Source organism: Talpa occidentalis, unplaced genomic scaffold, assembly GCF_014898055.3.
Source record: "Talpa occidentalis isolate TD23 unplaced genomic scaffold, MPIMG_talOcc4v2.1 talOcc4.11, whole genome shotgun sequence".
In the NCBI taxonomy this organism is placed as follows: domain Eukaryota; kingdom Metazoa; phylum Chordata; class Mammalia; order Eulipotyphla; family Talpidae; genus Talpa; species Talpa occidentalis.
In genome coordinates this window covers 33,599,325-33,620,266 of record NW_023601104.1, presented here as the reverse complement: position 1 = coordinate 33,620,266, position 20,942 = coordinate 33,599,325, and the positions used below count along the sequence as shown (strand labels likewise).

Here is a 20,942-nt window from a genome sequence, read left to right as displayed (position 1 = left end):
ATTCTCTTTCTGGAAGGCTCAGAAGTTCTTCCAAGTTACTGTCATTGAAATCTGGTGGGTGGTTTTCTTTTTGTGGTGTGCCTTTTTCCTGAGGAGTTGCTGGGTTGCGTGTAGTTTTTCTACTCCCTACTGCCTGTTTTCTAATTTGTCGTCTGCCTTGGGACACTCTGTTGCTGGTACGGGCCGGCATCTTTTTGGTGTGCTCTTTGTGGTTTCGGGAACTGGCGGTCTAAATGAGTCAAATACTGTTATGCCAGAAGTCTAGTGAGGCAGTGGTACTTTGAGTATGTTAATTGTCACTGTCTCAGAATATTTCCTCCTTCTGTGTTTAATTACAAAGGTGTGTCTTGAAGTCCCACAAACTTCCCTGTAGGTGGGGCAGCTGGATTGCACTCTGGGATCCAAACCACTGGATCCCTCTCTGGTTTCCAACTTCTTGCCAGGCAGGACCGGGCTTGTGGGGGCCTTGAGCTCACCTCTGACTGCACAGGGAACCTTTTCCCTCTGGTTCCACAGTTTCAAGCAGTCTTTATTGAAGAGAGGTCCCTGTTCTAAAGTGGCGATGCAGGGACGCACTCCCCTGCGCGCCTGGTCTGCCCAGGCTGTGGGTGCCCGCTCCCCCCTGGGCTCTGACTGCTGGCCAGAAGGGGGCTGGTGTGGGCAAACTTCCCCACTTACCTCTGGCTCCTTTGGGAGGCTTCTGCCAGTTTCAAGCAGTCTTTACGGAAGAGAGGTCCCTGTTCTAAAATGACGATGCGGGGACGCACTCCCCTGCGCATCCCGTCTGCCCGGGTGGTGGATGCCCGCTCCCCTCTGGGCTCAGACTGCTGGCCAGAAGGGGCCTGGTGTGGGCGAACTTCCCCGTTCACCTCTGGCTCCTCCAGAAGCCTTCTTTCAAGCAGTCTTTACTGAAGAGAGGTCCCTGTTCTAAAATGGCGATGCGGGGACGCACTCCCCTGCCTCAACTACTAATTTACATAAAATACGGAAGACAGGAACTTGTGCTGAATGGCATTATAGGGATACAATCAGAAAAATTCACATTGTATAAAACCATCAAATGACCAATTTCTTAAATAAATTTGTAGAGGGAAAGAGAGGGAAGAGAATGTTTACATTAAAAGATACTTAGTAAAATCAAGCAATCGCAATTTATTTGGATTTTGGATTTTGATTCATACAAACTCCAAATTCAAATTTGAACATTGACTAGATATTTTATATTACAATATTATTAAAGTTTTATATAGATGCTATTGTGGCAATGTTTTAAGCTTATAGAGTTTAACACTGTTATATGAAATATATACATGAAATCAAAATGTATCTAGAATTTAAATTCACCATAAAAATAGGAAAGAGGGAAAGGAAAGGAGGTATAGGAAAAAATCATTATTATTTAATCATTAATACTTAATTGTGACAGTGAATGATGGACACATGGGTTCATAATTCTGTTTACTTTTGAACATGTTTGAAGTTTTCTATAGTGAAATTATTTTTCAACATAAGCAACAACAAACAGTAAGGAGTGTTATTATGAAACAAAACTGAAATCCTTCTAATAATTTAGTTAATTTTTCAGGAATTATTTTTGATGCCTGCCATATCCATTCATTCACTTATAATGTAAGGTTACTTACATTATACTCTTGAGGTTACTTACATCCTGTTGATTCTACCTCTTGTTTGCCACTTCTTTCCACCTAGTTCAAGCTAAATTTGGCCTGTGTACAGTGCACCTATTGCCTTTGCCTACCTCCAAAACTGTAGCCAGGATTGTTTTGTTGTTGTACTGGAACATAAATTTGATCATACCAATCCTTTTCTTAAAACTCACTAATGTCTTCTCGCTGATCATAGGATAAAGGTTAAAATCTTCAATAAGCACTCTAAGGCCTTGAAGAATCAATTCAGATGCTATGTACCTCCTCAGCTCCATCTTGAGATGCTTTCCCTTGACTTTCTATACTCTAGCTACATTTTGAACTTGACATACTCATTATAATAGCAGTTACACACATGTTCTCCCTCTGCCAGGGATGTTCCTTCTCTGTACACACACCAGTATCCTTCAGATTTCACCTTAAATGTTCCTCTCTTAAGGTAGCTTTCCCATTATTCTTGGATAAGTGAGGTCAAATACTTTACATCCTCATAACAACTCGTCACAAATGAAATTATGAAATTATTAAAGTTATTGAATGTCTATCTTTCATACTGTAATATAATCTCAAAGAGTGAAGGATATAGGTATTATTATTGTATCCTCAAAGTCTAACATTTTGTTCTGCATACAGTAGGCCAATAAATCTTTATTAAACTATAAATGGCTGCTTAATGAATAAATTTAAATATAATGCCAGTCAAATCATAAAACAGTCATCTGCATCATAATGCAATATTACACAATTAACCTTAATGTTTAGTCATATTCCCAGTAAAATATTTGCAAAGTTTCAATGTGTATATATACAAAAATATAAACAAAAAGAGGAAATAAAGTGACTTCATTACAAATCCAGAGCACAGTTCCTTATTCATACTTCAGAAGTACTTAACAACAAAGGAACAGAGAGATATCTTCATAAATCATCCACCTTGCAAAGGAGAGACACATATATCCAAATTAAAATAATTCTGATTTAAACTCCAAATATTCTATTTAGGCCAAAAACTCAGACTTTCTGATACAGACCATATATGAGAATTTTACATTTATATGCAATTATTTAAAACCAGCTACATATACAGAAATAAAGAATGCACAGTTTCTTAACTCTTATAAAATCTACCTAGGGAAAATCAGAGCTTAAAATTTTAAAGATTAGATCTTCATAACTTAAAATTAGTAAGAAAAACTACAAACTCCTGAATCAAAATTTTATTTTAAATTATTAGGCTTTCAATGCATATGAAAATTTTTCATGACAGGTTAAGATGTTAGCACCTGAAACTACAATAGAAAATATTTTTGTACAACTTTTGCATCACATTATACTTAGCTCTCCTGTGAATGAGTGCATAGTTTGTTTAAATCAGCTTTGCCATGGAGCATCCAGTATGTTTAAAATTTTTATATTATTGTTTAATAACTTCCTAATAAAGTTTTGAGTTTCTACTTGTTTTCCACATAATATGTTTTTCAGCATATGAGCTACTACAATAGCTTTTTCTCTCAATTCTGGTGGAATATGCCTAACATCTAAATATTTAGCTAATTTATATCTTGAGTAATACAGTGTGTTGATAACCGTTTCAATGTCATCAATTTCACCACTGGTTCTTCCTAGTGGTAATATATGGGATTTATACATTTTTTGTAATTTATGTTCTGCTGCAGCTGCCAGAGCAAGGCTTCGTTTTAGATGTTCTCTCGCGGCTCTAATGTCCTCTCTGTATTCTGGCTTGAGGCTCTCAGGAAGAGGTATATGGTGTATCTGGTTATCAATATCTGAAATTTTTTTCAAAATTTCTTCATGTTCCAAACTCTGTGCTTCATATGTTGGTTGCATATAATCTTCACCTGAGAGCTGAGGAACATCTTCTCCCTCTGTGGCGCTATCCTCCATAAAGGTCCTGCTTAGAGTGGTGACAGTTGACTCTGGTGCCTCAGTGGGTTTTTCAGCTGGCTCTGGCTCTGGCTCTCTTATAATATAAGGTTCGTTTGAATGCAAAACAACAGAAACATTGTTTGGTTTAATTGACCAGAAGGGTCTACTTGTAGTAAGTTGTTCCCTCCTTATTTGTGTGAAGCCTGTTGTAGGAGACACTGTAGGTTCTTCACTGATAGGACTGATTAAAACACCATTCTCAGCAGAAGTATCTCCATGTGTAATTACCTCCTTAAATTTTGATACCTTTGGTACTACAGAATAAACATTATTTGGAGATTTCGTTCTTTTCTCCTGACCTGGCTCCGTGGTGGGGACACTTAGTATTAGGTTCTGTAAAACTTGTACATAATGATTCAAGTTTTGTTCTTCATCAGGCGTCACAGTTATGCCTTAAGAAAAAAAAAATCAAATGATAAGTAACATTATTATATGTGACAGAGTGACGGAATCTACTGACCTTTTTTATATGCTATCACTTAAAAGTTGAGATTATGAAACAAGAAATAAAGTAGTTTAGACAGGCAACTCTCACTTAATAAACAAAATTATTTTTCAGATTATTTTAAAACAGAAGAGCAAGATTAGTGTAAAAGTTATGCATTAATCCCCTGTGTCTTTTTTCTTTTACTCTCCCAAATAACTTATGGTTCATTAGGTAACTAATTAAAACAAAATTCTTGCTGGAATAGGCTCATACTAATTCATCAGAGATGATCATCAAATTTTTAGGAATTCTGTGAGCCAGATGTTAAACATAGATATAATTAAATTTACATTATCTGAATTTCCAGTGAAATTGTATTCAAAGCAAAGGTAATAAATATTCAAAACTTACTACATTCTTATTTTATTTCATTTTCCTATCATTTATACTCTTGACGTTACTTACATCTAGTACGTCTGTATGGCAAAACTGCTATATAATGGTTTGCATTACTTTCTGCTTTCCTGTTCAGTGATGTCAAGTTGGTAGTTTGAAATGAAACATTGTGGGAGAGTTTACATAAAGTAGATGAGCAAGTAAGTGTGAGAAATCAGGACTTATCCTTCCCTCCATAAAACCATTATTAAAAATTTGCTAGTATACTACTGACTTCAAACCAATAAAGATTAACAATAACCTATGGGTCATATTCACCCAACTGTTTTTGTAAATAAAGTTTTAATGGAACCTGGCCAGCTTCACCCATTTATTTATGAACTATATAGTTGCTTTAGGCTTCAACAGTAGAATTCAGTAGCTGCAACAGAGACCAACTGACCTATGAAAGATAATACTATATAGAATGTTTACTTATTCCTGGTATAAACCATGAACATTTCACTCTTACAACAAAATGGCAGTTTTATTACTCTGGTATTTTGCAGCATCTGAGTGGTGAATTTGCTCAGCCCCAATGTGGAAAACAGAAAAGATTACATGGTAAGATATTCTGAAATTCTGTTCAACTCTTTTGATTTTTGAATTGATTTTGCTACTGTCATGAATATACATTGACTTAATTCAGGAAAGCAAGTCACTTTTTACCAGGAAAGCAAGTCACTTTTTACCAAACTCTAATGTATAACTTTTACCTGAAGCATCCCTCTGAAAGTAAAATAACAAACCATCCCTCTGTAGGCAAAATAAAATAGCTCTTTGGTAAGCACAAAATATTAAAAATTTGCTTTAGATTTACATATTTCTCCTCTCTTCCTCAACTCCAAGAGGATGGAAAGTTAATCAAAATTGAAAGCACATTTAGAAATTTAAAAAAAAAATCCTATTGAGAAAAGTTTAGTGAGGTAATGTGATAGTGGAAAGGTACCAGATTTGTCTGGAGAGCTAGATTCTAAATGTAAATTCTGCATTTTATGTCATGCTTAAAAAAGTTTTGCATACCCCAAAGCCCATATAATGATGATGCATGAAAAAGAGAAAATATAGAGGGCCTCCCCTGGTGGCGCAGGCAGTTGAGCGCAGTGCTGTGAAGCTGTCCGCAGCCTCGGCTGCGCCAGTTCGATCCCGGTTAGCCGGCGAGGGTCCCACATGGTGCGGCAGACCTCTCCTGTCTCGCCCACTGCTCCCCTCAGCAGTACCTTCCATCCGTCTACCTGTTCTGTTCCCTGCTCTGTCTCTGGTGAATCTTCTCACCCTCCCGTGCATCTGGCCTGTACCCCAGTTCTTGTATAAATAAATAAATAAATCTTTAATGTATATATATACAGTAGCATAAAATTTGAAAAAAAAAGGAAAAATATTGAACATAAAGTAGATTTTTATATAATCCTTATAATTTTTTTAAACTCGGTGACATAGTATCATATATTTTGTATGTGAATTGTAGATTATTTTTAATGGACTAGAACAATAACATACCAAACTCATGTGGATAGTTACCTCCAAGAAGGAGTGGGACTAAAGTTGGTCATTAAAGGGATTTTAAAATTATCTATAGTGTATTACTCCCTAAATACACACATAAAATCATTTACTACAGTAAAACTATAAAAAGTCACATTTTAAAAAGGAAAATATTTTTGTATTCTTATATGCATAAAATACATTGTTCTGAATCTAGAATTTTCTTGAAGGAAAGTATTAAATAAAATAAATATGTTAGAGCAGTGGAAATATGCCAGTGATTCTGGTCCTGGCTCTACCACTTTCTAACATCACAACCTGAGGTTATTATTTATTTCCCTGAACATTTTCTTAACCAAATAAATTAGATATTTGAAAACACATTGAGAGCCACAGAGCACTATATATTATTCTCTGTAAAGATACCCGCTTACTTTTTTCATTTGAAAATAAATTCAAATCCCTAAAAATTACATTAAAATTATGCCTTGGATTCTATTTACTATGAAATGTTAGAACATTTCCTGCTAAACATACAGAACAGATCAGGATATCTAATTCTCCATTACTATTTAACACCATGTTAAAGGTAGCAGTCAATGTAATTAGACATGGAAAAATAACTGGAAGCATGAGAACTGGAAAGAAAAAGGTGAAACTATCTTTATATGCAAATGATGTAATTATAAATCTGAGCAACACAAAACAATCCATTGAAAAGTGGCAAGGTATAAAATCAATATACAAATATAAACCAGTTAGGAGATAAAATGAGAAAGATCCCATTTTGATAAGAAAATAACTAATCATAAGTTTAAAAAGACATGTCCAAAATCTATATGAGGAATTAGAATAGGCTGAATAAGAGACATATAGAGATTAAGTCCTAATCCTGGACTTGGAAATGTTAATTTTATAAGAAAAGTCTTTGTAGATGTTAAAGATTTTGACAGGAGGAATTATCCTGGATTACCTGGGGGGTTCTAAATTCAATCAAAAAATATTCTTGGAGTGGGAGGAGTCTGACTCAGTGAAAGAGGCAGAAATACGGAGAGGGTGGCAAAAATTAGAGTGATGGGGACACAAGACATGGAATGCTAGCAGACACCAAAAATTGGAAGCAGCAAGGAAAATACTGTCTCTTAGAGCTTCCAGGGGGATGATGGCTCTGCTTTTGATTTTATTTATTTATTTATTTATTTTTTAAGATTTATTTATTTAGTTATACAAGCACTGGGTACAGTCAGAAGCACGGGAGGGTGAGAGAAATCACCAGAGCCTGAGGGGAGAGCAGAGCAGGCAGACAGACGAAGTACACTGCTGAGGGAACAGCGGGCGGCAGGAGAGGTCTGCGCACCATGTGGGACCCTCGCCCGGTGGCGGGGAACAGCCAGGGATCGAACCGGCGCTGCAGAGGCTGCGGGCAGCTTCGCAACCCAGCGCTCAACCGCTGTGCCACCGGGGAGGCCCTCTGCTTTTGATTTTAGATCAACGAAACTGACTATAGACTTCTGAGCTCTGGAACTAATATATTTCTGTTGTTTTGAGATACCAAATTTGTGGTGATTTGTTAATAACAGTCACAGAAACCTTCACAGGAATATAATAAAATCTTTTAATGGACATATGTAAACTTCAACAAATAGAAATAAATACCATGTTCACAAGTAAGAAAATTCATATTCATTCATTCAAGATGCCATACTTCTATTAATTTATACTTCTAATAAAATATCATTGTTTTTTGGAATTAGAAAAATAAATCATAAAGTTCATCTGGAAGAATAAATAAGAATAGCCAGAAAAACACATGTTAGTCCTAGTAATTTATATATATATATATATAAATACATCATAAAGCCTCATTATAAAAACAGTATAGCCCTGCATATAAATACACAGAGCAGAAGATCTAGAAATAGACCCAACTGCACTGAGAAAAATAGCTCAAGGTAAGGATAGGTTCCAATTCATAAACTATTCATAATAGCTCATAAATAAAGCTCATAAATGAAGAAGTCATTTATAATTATAAAATGATCATTTTCCAATAATGGCCATTATCAAGGATTACTTATATCACAAAAGACACATAATCAGACACTGTGTGCTTCCTGATAAAAGAGCCCAATACCACCTATGGAGCAGTCTTGCAAAAAAGGTTAAAACTAAATCTAACAGATCTCTCTAGATCTACTTAACAATACACAGAAAATGCATGGGACAGCAAAGGAAGATATGAACTACACCCTGGGGGATATAATCAGCAAAACTTGACTGTAGGAAAGTACAGGGCATATGATCAAATTTCTTCAACAATTAAATTGTAAGGGAAAAAAAGAGATGAAGAAGGAACTATAGATAAAAGAATTAACAGACATATCAATGAACTGCATTTATGAATCTAATTATAAATCCCCATCAAACAAACTAGAAAAGAGAGAAAGTTTGAATACTGATCATCTACTTGGTAATATTAAGGAATTATCATCTTTTTAGGTATAAAATTGTTTTTTAAAGTACTTGTATTTTAGTACTTCATAGTGAAATATTCAATGATAAAATTATATGATAACTGGAACTTGCTTCTAAATAACTCAAGCCCGAGAACTTGTAGCGACTAGGGAGGTGAGATTAAAAGCAATGTGGGACCTCCCTGGTGGCACAGGCGGTTGAGTGCAGCACTGTGAAGCTGTCTGCAGCCTCTGCAGTGCCAGTTCGATCCCCACCAGCTGTGGAGATACCCACATGGTGAGCAGACCTCTCCTGTCTCGCCTGGTGCTCCCCTCAGCCATGTATTTCGTCAGTCTGCCTGTTCTGTTCCCCACTCTGTCTTTGGTGAATCCTCTCACACTCCCGTACGTCTGGCCTGTACCCCAGTTCTTGTATAAATCTTTAAAAAAAAATAAAATAAATAAAAGGAATATGGATGGAGACATCAATGAAACAAGGTTAATTATGACTTAATAATAGTTGAAGCTGGTTATAGATATAAGGGGACTTATTAACCATTCTTTCTATTTGTGTATATATTTAATTTTTCTGTAATGAAATGGCTTTAAAATATGTTTTGGAAAAAGTTCAATTCTGGGCAATTATTCATAAACCTAAAATATGCAAGCAAAAAAGGCTTAAATGCTTTTAAAAGACATTGCTATTAGGTCATAATCTGCACAAATATTCCATCTTTAACCATTTAGCTTGTCTCTTCTCAAAGAGTAAATGGATATCCAAGTTATTATTAGGTAAGTTAGAAAGTCGAAGGATAGGAGAAATTTAATGCTAATTTATTTTTTAAAAAAACCGGAGTACTCACTATCTCCTTATACTATTTATCAGGCAACACTAAAAAGTCTGTTCATTGCTGCCTAACAAATCACCCTACCTTGTTCCCATTTTTTTTCTATTGCTAAACCCATCCTCCTCCTAAATGCTTCCCAATTCCTGCTTTTGTCCCGCTAAAACATTTACATACCTCATATTGACTTCAATTCTCTTAATCAGGACTACTGTTGCAAAGTTATATTATCTTTATAACAATGTTTGCAGGCAAAGCAATAAAAGATAGTCAAGTGTCAAATATCCTTACAGATGTCCCTGGCCACAGTGAAACTTGCTTTTTTCTACCTTCAGGAGATGCTAGAAAGATGAACAATATTCAAATTCTTACAAAGACCATACTACTCTGCTAGAAGAAGGATTATTTTACTTTGACTGTGTGTAGTCTACTTTGGCATGCTTTATAAATATCACCTCTACTTTTACCAGTTAGTAATCTTGAAGCTGTGTAAGGTTTGGGGGTATCACAGTTTATAGGTCCTCATCCAAGTGTTCACAACTGCTAGACATGACTCAGGCTCAGAATGCAACAAACAACAGAGTTTATTAACCCAGGGGAAATTAGGAAAAAGGAAATAGTTTCTAAGGCTACAAATGGCTGACTGTCTTACCCTAGATAGTGTCTGCAGTGTCCAGTAGTCCAAACCAAAGGCTGTTCGTGCAAGATGGCATTGTCCCTTTGACAAGAGCTTGGAACTGGTGACACACTAATAAACGGTAGACCAGGATTCACATCATAGTGGCAGCTGGAGATAGTCACAGGTGGCACTGCTAGGGCAGCACTGCAGCAGTCAGCAGCAGCTGGACTGGGCAGCACCAAACACAACAGCACCAGGAGGCAATGATAGGGGCAGCAGTCAGACAGTGGTCTCAGAGGATGGCAGTGGACAGCTCTTACAGATAGACAGACACAGGTCAGCAGTGCCAGTCTCAGGTCAGCAGTGATGGTCAACACCAAATAGCAGGTGGTGAGGATCAGGCATCAGCTCTTTCAGAGATACTGGGTACAGGCCAGTGGTGTCAGTCAGCAGGTGATGTCAGAGGCAGGGCCAGAGGTAGAACCAGCAGTCAGATTTGAAGCAGAGATCAGATGTGAAGGTCTTGAAGATTGTCAGAGGAATCTCAAGTGAGCAGAAGGAGAGCTGGAGGCCTGATACAAAGATCTCAAAGCTATGTCCATCTTTCCAGGAGAGAGTACAGGTGAGTCTGTGCCGGAAGAAGGGAGTCTGTGCCTGACGATGTCTGAAGCCCAGCTGATAGCTTTCAAACCTCAGGGTATCCACCTTTCAGGGTACCCACCTTTCAAACTTCATTGGTTTGTTTTCAAAAGCAGTTACATTCCTAAGACTTGAATGGCACCAGTGCAAGCCAAAACCTGAATGAGCAGTTTACAAAATCCACCAATTTCAAAACTGAAACCCCATTAGCATGTGAAATCCAAGGCAGCCTTACACTGGCGATAGGCTCCATAGCAGAGCCAGAGCACAAGTTGGAGTAGCCAGAGCGTGGGCTGCCATGACACTGGTGGTAGCACAGGCTGATGCTACTAGACCAGGCACTGCCACTGCTGTAAAAACTCACTGGTCTGGCCTAGAGGGTTGCCCACAGACTGACTGCTGAGGTCTAGGTCCCAGTGTGCCACAGCCTACTCTCCTCACTGCTCACGCTGGGGTACAGTGGAGCTGGGCAAGTTCTACCACACCAGGAGCTGCGAAGGCTCCTCTTACAATCTAATCAAAGACAGCAATGTCTCAGAACCTGGTAATGTAAGAATCTCTTCCATCTTGAGAAATCATAATGCTACTCTCCAGTACCTCTAGTAGGCAAGAGACTATCTGCCAAACTGGCATGAAGTTCAACAGGAATCACAGACAGGGAGATTTAGCTAAGCTTGAGGTTGCCTATGCTTCTCTTCTTGAAAAGACAATAGCTCTGACTAACTGAGCAATTATTATGTGCAAGGCTCTATACTGAGGGCCCTGAATGAGGGGAGTGTTTTATAAAGAGGAAGTAGAGGATACTGAAAGAATTATATGCAAACTCTATGGTAAAAATTCAAACACAGGCTGTCTTACTTCAAAGCAGGTATACATAACAACTACACAATGTTAACATAAAAAAAAATGACACACCAATAGGACTATAATGATAAAATTGCCCTGGAAGAATACAACTCTTAAAATATGAATACTAAAATACAATAAATAAATAACACATACAAAATTTTTCTGTAGTGTCAACTGGAAAAAAAAGGCATCTTTTTTCATATATTATAATGTATTTGGAAACATAAAAATAATGAATCTAAATTTAATGTTTTCTTATCACAAAGTATGGGTAGGAACTGTTGTCAGTGACTTATAAAAGATTAAATTTACTTCAACAGAGGTAAAAGGGAAGTTACTTTTGAGTTTATGCTAAAGAAAATAATGAATCATGATTTAAAATGAGCAATAAAATTTCAATCAACAAACAATATGTTCAATATATTGATATTTCCTTCTCATAGAATGGCCAATTAAAGGAGAAAGAAAGGAGTACATGGAATAACATAAAAGCCAAAGAGCATTTCACGGTAAAGAAAGGCAAGTTAAAAACAATTTTTGTGGTCCAACACTGGTGTCTTTCTGAGGGTCACACTGAGCTGTAAGGTGCTTCAGGGCTGTCTTAAGAAGTCAGAACCATGGCAAAAGATATCAAGACCAAGTCAAGAACTACTAGACTGCCTCCTTTGACAGCCACTTCCCCAGCCAGAACCAGACCAGGAACTGCTCAAAAAACTACCTAGACTTCCATTGCTAAGAGAAGACAATGACAGCTAAAGGGGATGATGTCTCCATGTGACAATGGTACCTGCATGTGTATGTTCCTCTGCCCCCTATCCTGGGTGTCAATCTGGAATGACCACAGGGTAGAAGGCATATTTCCTGGAAAGATCTAGGGCTCCATCCCACTTTTCCATCCTTTTTTCAGTGTGGTGAAGTGAGATCTGGGCACTTGGTGATCCCCACTATGGGATCCTAAATCATGGCTTATCTAATTGGAAAAGTTAAAAACTTATGTTGTTGTTTTGCCAGTCAAGTAGGCAAAGATTTTTTTAAATAATAAAACCTAGGGTTGGCATGTGTACAGTTACTTCCTTAGTAAAAGAAGCAACTTCCTTATTTCCCAATGACCCCCACATCCTCGTTCATTAATCTCTCTCTAGCATGTTGACCTTTTCTTTATAGGACTTTCAATAATTTTAACTGTACATATTTGTTTAATATTTGTTAACTGTTACATATTATAAGTTCTTTGGAGTCTGTAATCATGTCTGCTTTGCCTATTATCTGTAACTATTTCCTGTTCAAACCAATGCCTAGAGCTATAGCAGACAGTCAAAAAAACATTTGTTAAATGAATGACTGAATGCATGAACAAAATGCAAATTGATTGTACTTCCAGTAACTTAAGGACATAATCATATGTACCAACATTTCTAATAGAAGAATGCTGTAGAAGAAAGCTAAACTTCATGTCATGAACTTAAATCAATCTGGTAGTCAAAAGATATATATATATATTTTTTTTTTTTGCTTATTTGGCTAGGAGTCTAATAATTATTAAAGAGAAAATCTAGGCAATAAAAAAAATCTCTTATTTAGGCAAGGCAAGAAATGTTTTATAGCAATAAAAGATACAACTTCAGTCATATTTTTCTAAATTTCTAAGCCAGCAGTTATCTAAAATAACATCATAAACATTGCAGTTAAAGAGCTCCAGTTTTCTGAAAGTCCCCTCTCTTCTTCTAACTGGTTCTTAGTAAATAGCCTAATAAAATCACATAAATTTAACTAGTTTTTTTAAGTTCCATTAATTTTGTTTTATTGGATTCTATCAATCTTTAACATCACATTAACATATTTTCAATTCAGGTAAATTACAATCTCAAGCAATGTTAAAATACCTTCAGAATTTACTTTTCACATATTTTAAAATATACAATTCAATAATTTTTAGCTTAATCACATAACCTAAAATAAGTTTCATCATTCCCAAAAGAAACTCATTCCGCATTGTCCTTACTTCTTACCCCTAAGCAACCATTAACCTATTGTCTAGTTCTTTATTTTACCTATTTTAGCTATTATGAAAGCATAATATTTAGCTATTTAGCTATTGTGACTGGCTTCATTATTTAGTATAATGCTTTTGAGGTCACCCATGTTGTAATTTGTACTAGAATTTCATTTCTTTTTATGGCTAAGTAATATTCAATTATATGCATTCATGGGTTGATGGACATTTGGGTGATTTCTACTTTTATAGTTATGAGTAATGTTACTAAGAACATTCCAGTACAAGTGCTAGTATAGCTGGGTGTTTTCATTTCTTTTATATATATATGCAAAAGAGGATTTGCTAAGTCTCTCTAAGGAACTGCCAAAGTTAGCATTCTCACCATTGCCATAAGCAGTATATGAGAATTCCAATTTCTCCATATAATCCCAATACTTGTTATTATTTGTCCTTTAGATTATAACTGTCATTGTGAATATAAAGTCACCTCTCATTATAGTTTTGACTTGTATTCCTCTAATGGTTAATGAGACTATCTGATGTGCCTGTTGGTATTTGTATACCTTCTTTGAAGAAATGTCTATTCTAGTATATTTCCCATATTTTATTGGGTTGTCTTTATTTTTTTTAATTGTATGAATTGTTTATATATTCTGGAGATGAGTCCCTTATAAAATATGACTTGAAAATATTTTCTCCTACTCTGTAAATTGTCTTTTCACTTTCTTAAGGTTATCACTTACAGCACAAAATTTTGATATAATTCAAGTTATCTATTTTTTCATTTGTTACTTATGCTTTTCATATCATATTTAAGAAGCCATAGCCAAATCCAAGAACACCAAGATATACAACTATATTTTAATTTGAGTGTTATAATTTTGGCCCTTATATTTAACTGCATAATAGAATTGGAGTAAATTTTTGCATATATGGTTTGAGATAAGAGTTCAACTTCATTCCTTTGCCTGATGTCCCTGCACCATTTGTAGAAAAGACTACTCATATCCCCCAATGAATATCTAGGGATCTGTGTTGAAAATCAATTGGTCATTAATGTAAGAGTTCCTTTATGGACCCTCACTTCAGTTTCATTAATTTGTTTATTCTTAGGACAGCACTACATTGCCTTGATTATTGTAGTTGTAGGCACTAAATTTTGAAATCAGGAAATGTGATTCAAATTTTATTATACTTTATCAGATTGTTTTGACTATTCTGGGTACTTATTTAGGCAAGGCAATACTTTCCCCACTACTATTCCCCTGCAATTTTATATGAATTTTAATATCAACTTGTTAATTTCTGCAAAAAAAGCAAGTTGGGATTTTGATAGGTATTATATTGAATCTACAGATCAATTTGAGGAGTGCCAACTTAAACATTTTTTTTAAATAATAAATTTTATTTTTATATTCCCCCATACAATTGCAACCCCCCCATTCTGACCCCCATCCCTCCCCTCCCGCCCCCCACCCCCCAAAAAGTGTCTCTGGTTCATAGTTTTTTGTTTATTTTGATTTTCACTTTCTTATAGTTATTCATTTTCCTGGTCCCTTATTTAAGTTTTCTAGATTCCTGCTATGAGTGAGACCATCCGGTATTTTTCTTTTTCTTTCTGGCTTATTTCGCTGAGCATGATCCCTTCCAGTGCCATCCATGTTGCTGCAAATTGCACGTGTTTATCTTTTTTGAATGCTGAGTAATATTCCATGGTATATATGTACCACATCTTCTTGATCCAGTCATCTATTTTTGGGCATTTGGGCTGTTTCCAAAGCTTACCTATTGTAAATAGTGCTGCTATAAACATAGGGGTGCAGGTGTTCTTTGGAATTGATGTTTCTGTGTCCTTTGGGTAAATACCTAGGAGTGGAATTGCTGGATCATATGGAAGCTCTATGTTTAGTAGGTCCAGAAATCTCCACACAGCTCTCCATAGTGGTTGGACCAGTTTGCACTCCCACCAACAGTGCAGAAGAGTTCCTTTTTCTCCACACCCTCGCCAACATTTGTTGTTGCTAGTTTTTTTAATATGTGGCATTCTCACTGGTGTAAGATGGTATCTCATGGTAGTTTTGATTTGCATTTCCCTGATGACAAGTGATGTTGAACATTTTTTCATATGCCTGTTGGCCATTTGCATTTCCTCTTCAGAGAAGTTTCTTTTTAGCTCTTCTGCCCATTTTTTGACTGGATTATTTTCTTTGTTATTGCTGAGTCTCATCAACTTAAACATTTTTAAACAGGCTTCAAGATTATATATTTAATTAGAATACTATATATACAATTTGATCAGCACTTAAAATTTCTTTTATTGGGCCTCCCTGCTGGCGCAAGGGGTTAAGACACAACCTATAAAGCTATCAGCAGCCACTGCAGCATGAGTTAGATTCCTAGTTGGCCACATGGCACAGCAGACCTCTCCTGTCTCACCCGCTGCTCCCCTCAGCAGTGTATTTCAGTAGATCTGCCTGTTCTGCTCCCCACTCTGTCTCTGGTGAACCCTCTCACCTCCCGCACCCCTGGCCTGTACCTCAGTTCTTGTATGCACAAATAAAATAAATCTTTTTAAAAAAGCAAGTAAATGAGTACAAATACATTAGAGGCATGATTCAAAAAACTGAAAAATATTTAAAACTAAAACTACAGAAAAATCAGATACAAAGTAACAGCATCTGAATGTACATAAATTTAAGCATATAGTAAAGGTCTAGAACCAGCATAGGTGTGTATATGCAGTGCAGACTGTTATACATGCAAGTCTCATTCACACCAACTGAGGCTTAAACTAATCCTTGTTAAACTTGGGTTGGGTTAACTATGGGTGTTACTGACATTTTCAACACATGTAATTACTTAATACGATGTCTATGATGTTTGTATAAGATAACCTCAAACTGTTTAAGTAGAAAAAAAAATGCCAAAGCTACAATTTTTTAATAAAAGTCTATGTGCCCAATCTTTGATACGAGAGCATTTTATATCAACCCTCTCACCAACAATTGCTGGAGTGACCATATAAAATAATGAAGTGATTTATATTAAACACAATAAGCCTGGTTTTTTCTGGTATATTTACTCAAAAACTTTTTTTTTTTATTAGTTTGAAAAAAAGAATGAGAGACGAACAGAAAGAGTAGTCCTGTTAACATTGCCCTTTAGTCCAGGTCTGTGTAAAAGAGGGAAATCGTATTTCTTAAGGTTTCTATGAAGCATGACCGGGACATATTTTCTTTATGTTTTATATCAAAGAATCACTTTGTTTTATAATAAAGAATCACTCCTTTTCCTCAGAAGTATCTTTTCATTTCCTATAAGACTTTAAGAAAACTTAGGGAAGGGAAACGGTTAGATAAAAGAATGCACTGATTTGCGTATCCAGGGACCATTATCCAGCAGTCCCAGCGGGGACAACATGAAAGCACCCAATGTCACCCCTCAACTGAAATCTTCACATGTTAGTCACTTGGGACCTAATGATCCTCAACCTCCAGAATGTAATAACGGCTCAGACTGTAATATCTGGCCAAGAGATATCAGGAAAAGATTGTTATCACCTTCAGTATGATCTGTTCCTACACAGCAAGGAAGAAAAACTTGAGATTTTCTGTTGAAAACAGCTAGCAATCATGCGTACTAATATTTAAAAGACTAGCTTTAGCTCTCTGGGACGCATTATCCAGAACTTTCCCCACTACTATTCATGATTTAGATTGTGTTGTAGTTTCATTTTTTTTTTAAATCTAATATTTAACTGAGACCTTTTAGCAATTTTGAAATATAGCTCTGCATAATTAGCATGCATTGGAGTTCTTTTTTCACAACTCCCTGTTACACTGGACTTGGTTAAACCAAACCCAACATTACTAATGCTACAAGTAACTGCATTTAGACTCGGTGGACAAGTCCTGCAGTCTCTCTTAGAATACCAGAGAGCGGACGCTCAAAGCGCGCGAGGTGTCCGCAAGAGGTTAACACAGTGGTCTTGGCACACCTGAAATTCCACCTTGTTAGTTTCCAGCAACTGGGGAGGGAGGGGCAAGTCGAAAGTTGCAATTCTGCTTAACGAAGGCTCTGAACGCTGCGCACACCACGGCGCTCTCCTCATTTTATCCCATGGGTCGGAGCAACTTTCTCTGCAACGGGCCAGCCAGCAATTGTTGAGACTGAGCAGCCGAGCCTGCCTGTGGGGCAAGCCCCGGCTGCGCGGGTGTGGCCCGGGCGGGACGGCACCCCGGCCCCGCTGCAGGGAGGGGAAGGAACGGGCGTGCCTGGGACAGCCCGTTATTCACAGACCGTGAAACGCGCCTGTCACGCTGTTCACCGGCCGCGAAGCCCGCAGCTCACGCGCGCGGGAGAACGCAGAGACGCTCCCGCCCGCCCAGCCCCGCCCCGCCCCCACACGACTCTCGTCGGAACACGAAGCCAACCAAGGCGGGTGTCCGCATAGGAGGGGCGGGGCCCCGCGAGTCAGGGGTGCCCGCGGGCAGCGTCCCTTCACTTTGGGGTCCTCCGCCCGGGTCTCTGAACGCCGGGGCGGCCGGGAGGCCGGGCAGCCGCGGGACGCCCCTCCGCGCGCCGGGGCAGCACCTGGAACCGGGGCGCTTGGGAACTGCAGGGACCCCGGAATAAGGAGGCGGCCGGCCTCGGGGGCGGGGGAGGGGGCGGGACGGGGGGGGCGGGGGTAAGGGGGTGGGGGCGGGGTGAGAGGGCGGGGCAGGGGTACGGGGAGGGGGTGAGGGGGAGGGGGCAGGGGTACGGGGAGGGGGAGGGGGCGAGGGGGGAGGGGGGGGGGGGGAGGGGCGAGGGGGAGGGGGCGAGGGGAGGGGGCGGGCGGGGCGGCCGGAACGCCGGAGGACCCCAGAAGCGTCCCCTAGGTCGCTGCCCACTGAGGGCGGCCACTCACTTGGAAACGCCGGCACGAACAAAGGCCATAGCAACAGAGTCACTAGAAGAACTAGGGACTTCATAGGCATCGCCCGCAGCACTCCGCCATGCGACGGGAACGTCCTGGGGCCGCCAGGCCGGGTACCTCAGGGCCAAAGGGAGAGGGAGCCGGTAGCCGTCCGTCCTGCCTCAGGGCCCTGGGCGCCCGGCAACGGTTGTCCCCAACGCGCATGCGCAGCGAAGCGCGAACGGCCGAGGCCCGCCCCCTTCTAGGGCAGCGCGCAGGGGGCGGAGCAACCCCCTCTTCCCCCCCCCGCCCCGTGCGCATGCTCTCTCTGCCCGCGAAGCTCTGCGCTCCGAATGCCTCGACGCCCTGGAGACCGCGGTGAGGCCTGGGGAGTGACGGGGCCCATCCAGGGAAGCGGGGCGTATGGGAACACGATCCCTAAAATATGGTCCCCGCGCGTAAAGAGCTGAGGATGTAAGAGCCTGACAAGTGACCTGGCCACTGTAACAGATGGAGGACGCGTTAGGCACGATGGTGCCCTGGAGAGCGCACCCCCCTCCAAAAGAGCTGGAGGGAGACTGTCCCATGGAAGAAAATTTCCTCGAACTCCCCTAGAACTGAGAGCAGTTTCTAGTTGCAGGGTCCAGGGGTGGAATGGGGGTTTGGATAGGGTAGGGATGGCTCCGAAACAGCTGTTGAAGGTGAGGAAATAAAAGTAGAGAGAGGCATTAAAGCCACATCAAGAGACTTGGGTTTCTTAGCTTTTCCCAGAAGATTGCATTCATTTTTCCTTCCTTCCTCCCTCCCTCTCTCTCTTTTTTTTTTTGAAAAGGTAAAACTGTAGTTATGGCGGCTAGGTCATTAGGGATGGAGAAAGAAGGGTGTAACTCTAACGGGATAACATAAGGGAGTTTTTTAGGATTGATGGATAGTTGTGGTGGCCTCAGAATCTATACACATGTTAAAATTCATAGAGCTGTACACTACAAGGAATCAGTTTTCTGTATGGTAATTTTATTTTTAATGCACAAGCATCTGTACCTCTGACTCAGGAAGCAAGAAATTCAGATATTATTCTGGGGTAATGGAGAGATACTGCAAGGATTTGAGCCAGGAAAAGTGCAATGGATTTGAATTTCAGAAAGCTTGCTCTGTTTGCAGCATCAAGAATTAGTTGCAAGAAAGCAAGACTAGAGACAGGGAGCCCAATTAGGACACTGTTTGGATAATACCACAAGGCGACGATTAATAAGGGCCTGAACTAAGGGTGGCAGAGGACATTTGGAGAGGTTGGGGCAATTTGAGAGATTATTTGTAGCTAGAATGAACAACATAGGAAATCGAATGTGAGGAAAAGAGATGATGCTCATATTTCTGGCTTGGGCATCTTGCATTTGTGGTGGCGAACACGGGTGGAGTGAGTGGAGGAAGAGTGTAAGTTTAGTTTCAACTTTGTTCTATTGAGATGACTTGAAACCTCCTACTGAAATGGCCTATCCAGTAAGCAGATGGGCCTGGGACCCTAGAGAGAGGTGAGAAGGAGAGGGAGCTTTAGAAGGGTGTATGAGAGAGCCTGAGTAAAGTTTGAGAGTGAGAAGGTCAGTGTGCCTAAGACAGATCCCTGGGAAACATAGGCAGGCTAGAAAGAATGGACCTGCAAAAGAGACTAAAAATGGGAGAGAAAAACCAGAGAAACTCCAAGAAAGAGGGGGAATCCAGGACTGTCAGATGCTTCTGAGAAGTTGAGCAAGAGAAGAATTTGATTTAGCCACAAGATCTTTGGCAGAAGTAGTTTCAGTGGAGTGGTTTGGGCAGAAGCCAGACCACAATGAGTTGAGGAATGAGTAAGAGTTGAGGAAGTGGTGACAGCTGGTATAGACAACTTTTCAAGGTGGGTCCAAGAGCCTGTAATGTGCTCTACCAATACCTAACACAAATGTAGCAGCTTTCTAGAATCAGTTACAACTATTTGGAAAGCAATTTGGAATTGGAAACAAAATGCTTTATAATATTGATACAATTATTCAATGAGGTGGGGCTGGGGGGAGTAGGGATATGTCCTAAAAAAAACAATAAATCATCAATAATTTTAAAAATTACAAAATAAGAGAATGATAAATTATATGTGTTGGTTAGAATATTGGGTAATTATTAAAGTGACTCTCAAAAAGCATATCAAACTTGAGGAAATGTTCACATTATAGTGGATCTTATTTGAGGTGTTAACTGAAGTCTCACCCTCCTTAGGCCTCCTTGTGCCACTGCCTTTCATCCCACCATTGAGATATCAGTGATCACCTTAATGCGTTTGAGTCAAGGAAAAACAACTAGAATCTCCAATAGGAAGGTTGTAAGAAGGGTTGAAAATTACACACACACACACTTCAATTCATGGTGTAGGTTGAAAGTCAGAGCACTTTTAAGAGCTGCTGCTTAGGTGAAAGTATTTCTTAATTTGTGTTTTCAGTGAATATATTAGGCTTTGAATATCAAAAGACAAGGAAAGGGCCTCCCTGGGGGCACAGCGGTTGAGTGCTGGGCTGCGAAGCTGCCCGCAGCCTCTGCAGCACCGGTTCGATCCCCAGCTGCTCCCCGGCCACCAGAGGAGGGTCCCACATGGCGCGCAGACCTCTCCTGCCGCCCGCTGCTCCCCTCAGCAGTGTACTTCGGTCCTTCTGCCTGT

The 20,942-nt window shown here is 39.4% G+C and overlaps 1 protein-coding gene across 1 annotated transcript; it reads right to left on the bottom strand.

Annotated features, from left to right (window-relative positions):
- Nucleotides 1-1,224: 1,224 nt before the first annotated feature.
- SPESP1 (sperm equatorial segment protein 1) lies at nt 1,225-18,471 on the bottom strand. The gene is made up of 2 exons (XM_037502805.2): nt 18,272-18,471; nt 1,225-4,006 (listed from the first exon to the last, which is right to left on the bottom strand). The coding sequence occupies exons 1-2, from the start codon at nt 18,339-18,341 to the stop codon at nt 3,039-3,041; spliced, it is 1,038 nt and encodes a 345-aa protein (XP_037358702.1). The 5' UTR covers nt 18,342-18,471; the 3' UTR covers nt 1,225-3,038.
- Between the last annotated feature and the right edge of the window lie 2,471 nt (nt 18,472-20,942).

Excerpts from the sequence above, each read along its gene's own strand:
- SPESP1 (XM_037502805.2), bottom strand. The coding sequence starts at position 18,341 with ATGCCTATGAAGTCCCTAGTTCTTCTAGTGACTCTGTTGCTATGGCCT. Across the intron at positions 4,007-18,271 it reads GTTCGTGCCGGCGTTTCCAA|GCATAACTGTGACGCCTGAT; the intron begins GTGAGTGGCCGC and ends TTTTTTCTTAAG.